Below are 10000 nucleotides of genomic sequence, written 5' to 3'. Positions count from 1 at the left end.
AAGCAAGAATTGAACAGACAACTCAATATTCATCAGGTTTACTGCATGCAAGAGTACGACCAAAACATGCCTAAATTGCGGAGGCAATTACCGAGCTCTCTATGGTAGCTGCCCGAACAGAAGGAAAGAAATAACCAAGGTAGAAGAGAAGCAAGAAAAATTAGCACAAAAAGAGAGTAGACTGTTGAGTGAAGTGGTCAAAAACGCAGTTTATAAAGGCAACTGCTAAGGTTGAGAAAACGACCGAGAAGACCGCGAAAGCCACAGTAGAAATAACAAAAACGGCAATCAAAGAAACTCAAACTCCGATTTTGCAACTGCCTAAAAATCTGGCTGTGAAAACGCTGGTTTCATTGATGCAAGCTCACCTGGCTAACCTCATGCAGCCTGGCTGCTTTAACGAACGAGCAAAGCTAGCCTTGAGATGACACAACCTCTCAGAAATGGACTTTCCCAACGATGTGACCTCAGCAGGCATTGTAAGGTTTATGCTTCTAGCAGGACTTTCAGCCGCCCCAAAAGAAACACCTGAAGCAACCGAAGAAGAAATGCCTGAACTCCCAGTGCTTGAAGAGACGCCGCCACTAGAAGAGCCCTCTGCCCCAGTATCACAGTATGTAAGGGTGCCATCCCCTTGGAGATACAAAGGTATTAAAAAGGCCAGAGAAGCAAGAGGCAAAACAATAGGAATCATCCTGTATACAGCAGAGAAGAACATCACGAACGGGAATATCGATGATGAAGATGTTGCAGAATACATAAAAAATGACAGGATGACATACACCTAAATCATATAATTAGAAGTTCAAATCTGATGACTGTGCCAGTATTATTAACATTAGGAAAGCCACCCTAAATCTCGGAGATGTAATAACTGCCTACTTGGACCCTGAAAGTTACAAGAAGAGAAAGAATGGCTATGACAAGTCCCAAGAGAGAGATGAAGATGGACCTGAACCACACCATCATTGTAGTACAGCAGAACGTCCTCAAGTGGACTATGGTTAGTAGGAACGAACTGTCAGGCATGTATAGAGCCCTAAATGCAGACATAGTCCTGATAAACAATCATGGTTTAAAGGACACAAACAGGCTCAAACTGTTCCCCTATTTATGCTATCAGAGGAACAGGACTGGAGAAGCAAATGATGGGGTAGCAATAGCAGTCCGAAAAGAGATGAAGCACAAGATTCTCGACGACTTTGATGATATGCTGGCAATAGAGATAGAAACCAACAAAGATCCAATAATAGTGGCAACAATGTATCTGCCACCAAGAATGACAATTGTTCCCTTGCAAGACTTATACAGTCTACCCATCATCCTCAAGATAACATCTAACCCAATACTGTAAAGCCCAACCTCTAGCAGATCCAACTTCAAAGTGGCTAATTGGGAAGGATTCAAGGAACAGTTCCAGTCAAAGCCTGCAGCCAACTTGAGGACTGCAACCTTGCAAAAGATTGACGATAAAGTCCAAAAAATGGTACAGATATGTTGAAGCTACACTCGCACAACATATACCAAAGAGCAACAACAGGATTGTCCCCCATCCAAGACTGATACTAGATATCAGACCCCTAGATGTACAGTTGAGTCACCTGCAGCACTATGCATAAACTCATGGATGGACACAAGACCTGCGAGCAAGATACAGAACAGTGCAAAGAGAAATCTCACAGAAATGGAAGAGAGCAGCAAATGACCAGTGGGAAGACCTTGTAAGGAAAGTCGAATGTGACCGAAAGGACCCACAGTCTTTCTGGTCAGGAATTAAGAAGCTGATGGAAAGAACTGAAAACAGAAGCAGCTATCTCCTCAATGAATAAGATCAGAAGATCTATGAAGAACAAGAAAACCTGTTCAAAAATTATTGGAAAAACTGCTTCAGAATTACAACAGAAAAGAACTTTGTGATTTCGGGGAGTCCATCATTGAAGAAATAGGAAAACACATTGACCTCCTATCTCCAGAAGTTAATGCTGACTTCACAAGACTAAATCCCACCGACCCACTAATGGCTAAGATCAGCCTCAGAGACATTAAACTAACAATTCAGAGTTTCAAGAACAGAACTGCTCCAGGTAAAAGTAGGATCAACAAGACAATCCTGCAGTATCTTCCAAACAAGATCTTGCTGAGACTGGTAGATATATACAATGCCTCTCTCACGGCTCGCTACTTTCCTGATTACTTCAAAGAGGGAAGAATCAGGATGATTCCGAAAGCCGGGAAAAAATCCAAGAAAAGTAGACAATTACAGACCAATTTCTTTACTGGAAGTTCCAGGCAAAGTTTTCGAAAATATAGTGGACTTCAGATTGTGTAACCACCTGGAGATAAACGATCTGCAAATTCCATGGCTTCAGACTAAGCAGAGGAACATTATGTCATTTCAATAATTTACGAAGAGATAGCCAATGCATGATCCGAAGGAACCAAGTGAATGTGGTCCTGAGAGATGTAGCCAAAGCCTTTGATAGGCCTGAAACTCAAGATCATCAGGCTGAACCTCCCGACGCCCTTGACCAAGCTAGTATGCGACTTCCTAGAAGAAAGAAGTGCAAGAATAGTCATCGGCAATACAGTAGGTAAAGCAATCCCCCTCAGCAGTGGAGTCCCGCAGGGGAGCTGCCTCTCACCGACGCTCTTCACCATTTATGCAACAGATCTGCCAGAACCGTCACATAGCAGCAGTTACTATATGTATGCCGATGCCATCACCCAGATCATCAAGTACGAAAGAAAGTCAATCGACAAAATGGCACTCAGAACTGCCAGAGCCATAGAAACCATCAACTGCTATGAAAGGCAGTGGAAGATCTCGACTGTGGCCAAATTCAAGACTTCAGATCTGATTGTGGACGAAGAAGCCATCAACAACCGTGATAGAGGAAAGATACTGGGGCTAACAATTATCAGAAGAGGAATTCTCCCTCACATAAATGAAAGAGCACAGAAAGCAAAACATCAGCTGAGCCAGATCAGAAGGTTTCACACTCTGGGTCCTGAAACCAAGCTCTAAAGAATAAAGAACATCCTTTACCCAAACCCCAATCTACAAGACCAAAACCCTTTCCTCCCTACCCTCTTCATCTTATTCACCCTCAAGACTTCAAGCAAAAGGTCTCCTTGAGTTTTCGAGTGGACATGTCAACAACTTAACAAGACAGATAGGGAGTTTCGTCCTCTCACTACTATACATACTACTTTTCTTCATTTTCTATTTTTTTTCTTCAGTTCCAGTTTTGGTTCACTACAGTGAATACTACACATGTAAAAACGATAACCAGTGTAAATAATATAATAAAGTTTTTTGTTCTAATGCAGTTACCCCTCTTTATCACTTTGTCCACATTTTACTATTAAGCGATGCAAAAGAAATATCATATACCACTATCTTAATTATAAATATAGTTTCTAGTCACTCTAAAAGTATGAAGTATTCTGTATATTTTCTTATTACAAAATAATGTATCTGCATATCAAATGCCTTTTCTTAGAATTCTTTTTTATTGATTTCCCATCACGAAACACTAGTATCACTTGAAAATGTACTGACATTTATGTAGAATGTATGTAGGGTTTAGTGATCCATATAATAGGGCTGCCATCTGGATGAAAGGCGACTGCTATTCGAAAATTTATGACGCTGCATGACGTCGCGTCGGTGGGTCACCTGAACTTTCGGGGAAAAAGGTTCCCCTTTTCTTTATTGGCTTAAATACAGGATGAAAATAAGAATTGTGGTGATTTGAAAGGCTTTAAAAAATGAGGTGATGCGACATCAGATATAATCGTATCGGCATTCTTGCCTCTTTTTACTGTGACCATAGCTGTTGTTGTAGTTTTCCCAGTCTAATATCGGTTAGCACACGTTGACAAGTGCGGGCTCACCTCAGTGCATATAAGCCCGGTGAAGCTTCTGCTCCGCAAAGCTAGCTTATCCTTATCGCGCGCTAACTTAGTGTGGGGAATGTGGGGCAAAGCTCAGGCCCTGCAGCCCGCCACCCACATTTATCAGTTGACTATTAAAGCAATTAAGACGACTGAAGTTGGGGTGGCTGCCCTCTCAGAGGTGAAAAGATCTGGCAGCGCCAATATTAGTGAGAGTGGCACTGACAATCACCATCTCCAGGCAGTGGCCATATCCCCCTCCATTGTTTGGCTTCTTATTGCTGTGTTTGTTGCTACTGATGTGTATAAACTTAATGTGAAGAGAATTTCTATGCCAATTTTTCTGGTTGATTTCAATAAGGTATCCGGCTGTGATCGAGCTTGCTACGAGATATATATTAGTCCCCATGTCTCGGGAGTTGATAATAATAACAGGCTCCTTCTCTAGATCTCTGGTTTCTGATACCAGTGCCCTAACCTGCACCGTTGGAAATGATAGAATGCCTCAAGTAACAGAGCCAACACTCCAGATCAGATTCAAATCCTTGCATCCACCCTTGGGTATTCCAATTGGAAAAACTGAAGGGTGAGTGTGCTCGATGTTTTGCTGTGGTTATCTTTGATAATATCAGAGCATCAACGATCAGAAGGACCTGTCACACAGCTTGTCTGACTAGTGGTCGGGGTTTGTATTCATATCTTTTTTCAGAGAATTTACAGAACAGTATATCAGGAACCTTGCTGAGAAGGTCGAAGGCCTTTTCCTAGTAAATTACTTTCACCCTAGAATTCATCCTGGCAGGCGACTGTAATTGACTCAATGGATAGGCAGATTATCTCATATTCTCTTGGGGTACAAGATCATTGGGCTAAGTATTTTTAGCATCTATTCTGAGTTAAACCACAGATTGTTAGGTTTTTCGTAAGTGATGTGGCAATACCAGCTCGTGATCCACTAACCCCATTAGTGAGGAGATCCCTACCCTGATCCTTTCTGAATCTCTGGAGATCTTATTGGTGGCCCCTAATGCATTCAGCATCGAGTCGAAACCATTGGGCAAAAATTATATATAGGAAATATAAGAATGCGGGTGATTTCTGTGTGAGGTTGTTATCTGTCCCAGAGGTTGGCTCAATAGATGGCGCCAGGTGAGATTCTCGTGTCTGTTTGTTTACAAAAACGGTACATCAATAGCACCGCGACATTTGGCATAGGCACATTATGAGTGATTCGCAACCTTTCTTCCTTGGCAATAGGAAATAAACTAGAAAAACCTGAACTTATTTTTCATCGCTTCCCTAAAGATGAAGATGGGTAAGAGCATTGATAGTCCAGCATTGCACATGAGAAAATAATTACTATAATTAAAACACGACTGTAAAAGAAATTTTAAGCTATATAAACCAGTCTTAAAGTTGATGTTACCAATGTTTATAGGTGTTACAAATGGATAGCAGTGTTCAAGGGCATCCAAATTCCAACTATTTGTGCAAAATAAGTCCAATACAATTATATGAGACATGAACATGCCGCGGTTGGTATTCTAGAAGCGCGCGTTCGTGTTAAAAGCGTGGCAAAGTCGTGGAAAGTATTGGAAAAATCGTGGAAACTCCATGACAAGGGGGTAGGCTTGTCACGATAGTTACACGGGCGAAAAAAAAATCATATTTTTACTGTACTTTTTCTTACCAATACTTCATATGAGCATACAACGGTTGGAAAGTAATATCTATATTGGATATATTAGGCATCATTGTCCTAGACTTGGATTACAAACCCTTTTAGGAAAACATGGATTCTCTGCTGATTTTGAGTTTGTTTACCTTTTGGCGGACTTTTCGAAGGAGAGTAAAGTTAAATGAAAGGTAAAAATAGTCAGGAACGTAAAGTTAAAGTATATAATTATATGAAATATGTATACATTAAATCTATACGTATGATATATTAAAGATCCGCATATATCTACAGTATATACAGAGACAAAATAAGGAAGATCTATTCATAAACACACGATCCCTCTCATCCCGTTTGTTTTGATCGAGCGTAGGGTGAATTACCAACGGCTCGTTCGTGAAATGTTTGTCAATTCTTTAACTAGGAACAAGTACATGAACACATGGACACAACATGAACATAACATGGCCATGACACGCAGAAAACGTCCAAGGATACGGCTGTATGTATTGTGATTATCAATATGCTTGTATAATTAACCAAGGCGTTAAGCCTTACAATAGGGCCACGTTGTATGAGTGTTACGACCCTAGCCGTAAACATTAGCAACTTCAGTCGGACTTATTGTGTGATTTTTGTAAAGATATATCATCTTTCAGTACCAATAAAACGGAATATAATCAATACGCAGATGAATACTGTAACAAACAACTTTATTGATTTACCATCACCATTATCTCCGAAGATGTGTAATTAGAAAGAAAACATATGAAATAACCGGTGTTTCATTAAGAATTATTCTATGTTAATACCATAATATTTATTATATTAATTTATACATGGTAGACACATTTCAAATAGACATTGAACCCCTGTTTATGAACAAATTCAAATGCTAAAACAGATAAATGAAAATACAGTAAATGGATGAGGGAGGTATACGTACGTGACTACCACACAATGGTTATGCACTGACTAGCTAGTAGGGGAAGGTTCAGGTGCTACCCCCTGACGAATCCAAATCCCCCGAACCCATGAGACAATGAACACAGTAAAGTGAGTAGCTTTGAAGTTACTAATTATGTTTGTATAAAGTAACATTAAACAGCGGTTTTGGTTATCCTGTGTTATCTTAATTATTATTAATAACTTTAATGAATGACACTCTTAATAAGAGACATCATTAAATCCATTGTTATATAATTATGGCTTCCCTCACTTAACAGCTAAAGACAACAAATCTTCACCAACTATTCATGGCAAGAGAACAGTGTGGCCCTCTTGTAAAGCTTTACCACCAAAGTTACCTCAACATAATCACCCAAGCTCATTAAATCTGTGTACTGTACAAATGTGAACAGCTAGTACAGCTGCCTCGACAGCAGTATTTAATGCAGAAGGACCAAGCTGCAGGTCTTTAAGGGCCTGGCATGTAACATGTCCTTTTGCTGGACCATGGCGTGTAGTTGATGGGATGATGTGTCCAACCAACAACATCATCGTGAGACTGGTATAGGACCTGTTACTTGCACAATCCAGGACCGCCACCTTTATCCACAAATGGCTTGATCCCTTGAGGAGCATCCTGTGTTGAGTCGACCAAACCTGCCAGGAATAAGATTTTGCCATGCCCCTGCTTGGCAGCTTGCTAAGAGGGATCCTCGCTGCAAAAGGTGGAGGGTGGACGCATCAAAGTTCTTTTCTTGGCATTGGCCGGCCCCATGATTTGATACGAGTTGATATTGTATGCTAAGTCCATGACTGTCCAAGAACACTTTACGAAATTGTAATCAACCCTCTGCGACCAATCCGAGAAACAACTTGTTACGTCCTAAGCTGAAAGTAGAATCACACATAAACTGTTTTATAAAAGTGTCTCGCTCTCACCGGCTTTCTCAGAAAACAGGAAAAACAGCAAACAAACAATTCATTATTACTCTGTATAAGCTAATTTCAGATCTATTATATCATAATTATGATCTTTCTTAATATTATTAAAGGACACGGTAAGAATGGAATGAAATTATCCATGTTTTGTTACACATTGTTAACCATTATACTGTTACCTCGCCACCTACAACCCACCAGCACCAGGCACGCTAGGCAGGCGGCATGTTGATCCAGAACAACTCCAAGGGCGCCTGACACTACAGCGGCCCAGAACACCGCAGAGAGGAAACACGGAGAGGCGAGGCAGGGCACAAAGAAAACACACAATAACACTAGTCTTATTTATTTATACAGGTTCTATACACGTTACACTATACCGTGGGCACAATACATGTTTACACATGATTATAGAGAAAAAGACACCGGCTGGTGTAACAATACTATTGTATTAATTTTCTCATCAATTTACCAAGAAAATAAAGAACAAATCAATGGCTCTTAAATCGTTCACCTAAAAGAGCCGACTCAGATCGACACATCGCTAATGCACAGGAAACTGCAATTTCAGCTGATATTTTGTAACCATTTTTTGCACAATTATGTGTACAATGTAGAAATTTGTCAGACATTTCTGTTTATCCAGTCTTTGTTGTGGAGGTGTAGTTCATCCCTGAAAAGGGAGCACCCCCCTCCCCTCCCCCCCATCCATTACTGATACTAACTGTACAGTGGATTTCTTATCAGTAGGTGTAAGCTCCAATTATTTCTTTTCCAGTCATCTCATTCAGGCTTTCAGATATCCTTGTAGTTAACTTATGCATTTGTAAAATACATAAGTCATGCAATAGCAAAATGAATAAGGAAGAGTTCCCCATCCTCTGATCTATTACTGACGCTGACTGCACAGGATTTCTTATTTGTTGTTGCAACTTCCATTTATCTCTTTTCCAGTCACCTCGTTCAAGTGTTCCGATTTCCTTGTGATTAACTTTTCGTCTTGTTAAATCATGAATCTAGGTAGTACAGAGTTATTTCATCAATGCAATAATCCATAATAACAGCTCCAATGATATTCATTATTCATTAATATACTATGAGTACATTACTTGTGTACACAGTATGACAAAATCATAACATCAATTAGCATGTAAAATAACAATCGAATACAAATATAAATTCTCCACTAAACAATAACAAAACGGAAAATGGCTAATGGGAATATTGATGACAATGCTAATACAGATTCTCATTTTGTAAAGAAGAGAAAATGGCTCACAAAGCCCAACTTACAGAACAATATAAGAATAAAGACAAGTTTTGACTCTCGGAGCATAGTTTAATTCTTGATATCCTATGGCAACAGTTTTAGTCTGTTTTTATACAGAATTTTTATAATAACATTTTCCTAGCATGTTTAAAAAGGATTTGAATACAATCTCCTGTCATGGGGAAAAGACCACACATTTTCGACACAAAAGCTCTCAGAATCTGCGAGGGGGTTTAGGGTTTACCTGTGTAGTTTCTCTAGGCTGAGATTTGCGAGCCATCTCTATCACTCCATTGCCATCACTAACTCCCTGTGAGGGCTGAAAAATATTTTCTAGGTCGTTTAAAGACTGTCCACGAGTTTCAGGTAAAAAGGCATAGAGCAACAGTGTCATCATGACATTAGCAGAAGCAAAGACAAGGAATGCAAAGCCAAGACCAATGTCTAATAGATATGGGAAGGCAAAGCTTATGACAAAGGTGAAAAGTGAGAAATTGAAATTGCATAATGAACATCCAATTGTTCGCACAGAAGTAGGAATGAGTTCGCCCAGAAGAGCCCAGGGAATAGGGCCGATTCCTAGGCCGTAGGCAGACACGAAAACCATCACGGCAGCGAGCGGGACCCACGATGACCCAGGGACGTCCACCAGCAGGAACACCGCGGCGACAACCTCGGCCACTCCGCACGCCAGAGACGTCGCGATCATCAGAGGCCGACGTCCGACGCGATCCACGACCGCTGCGGCGACTACGGTGAAGACTAGCCTCACGACACCCACCAAGACCGTGCAGGTGAAGGCGTCCAGGCCTACGCCCGCCTTCCGGAAGAGATACACCGTGTAGGAAAAGACCACGAACTGCCCTCCGAGCTCCCTCAGGATGAACACTGCCGTCAACAGGAGAACAGGCCGATAATTTTGAGGTTTGCAAAGTTGTTTCATCTGTCAAAAAAGACTACTATCACACAGATATAATTGAACCTTTCCAAGTGATATTGTATATCATTCAACATTCAATTGAAGTTAAGCTGAGCAAAGAAAGTGTAAGGAGACAATTTATATGATACGCTATCAGGTAGGTTTGCCAAAACAAATGATTTGACCGAGTGAAATTAGCAGAATTTGTCTTCTTATCAAAGATGAAATAAACTTATTGATATCATGACATCTTCACCTGATCCCTGATTGTTATCTGGCAAGTTCCTTGGATGCTTGCAGTAATTTCCTGAAGTTCGAGGCCCACGTTTTCAGTCGGACTTCTTAATTTCTT

General features: G+C 40.5%; 1 protein-coding gene across 1 annotated transcript in view; it reads right to left on the bottom strand.

Annotated features, from left to right (window-relative positions):
* Window positions 1–8818: 8818 nt before the first annotated feature.
* Window positions 8819–10000, bottom strand: part of LOC122264201 (facilitated trehalose transporter Tret1-like) — a 4020-nt gene continuing 2838 nt past the window's right edge. Inside the window, exons 3-4 of the mRNA XM_086551520.1 lie at window positions 9905–10000; window positions 8819–9672 (exon numbers count right to left, since the gene is read on the bottom strand). The exon at window positions 9905–10000 is cut by the window's right edge and continues 54 nt beyond it. Of these exons, the coding sequence (XP_086407646.1) occupies window positions 8944–9672; window positions 9905–10000 (825 nt within the window). The 3' untranslated portion in view covers window positions 8819–8943. The remainder of the gene's footprint in view (window positions 9673–9904) is intronic.

This window comes from Penaeus japonicus, unplaced genomic scaffold (assembly GCF_977035675.1).
Source record: "Penaeus japonicus unplaced genomic scaffold, GWHDUDI00000001_assembly GWHDUDI00000025, whole genome shotgun sequence".
Taxonomy (NCBI): domain Eukaryota; kingdom Metazoa; phylum Arthropoda; class Malacostraca; order Decapoda; family Penaeidae; genus Penaeus; species Penaeus japonicus.
The sequence above is the reverse complement of the archived record's forward strand: the minus strand, read 5'-3'. Positions and strand labels throughout refer to the sequence as shown.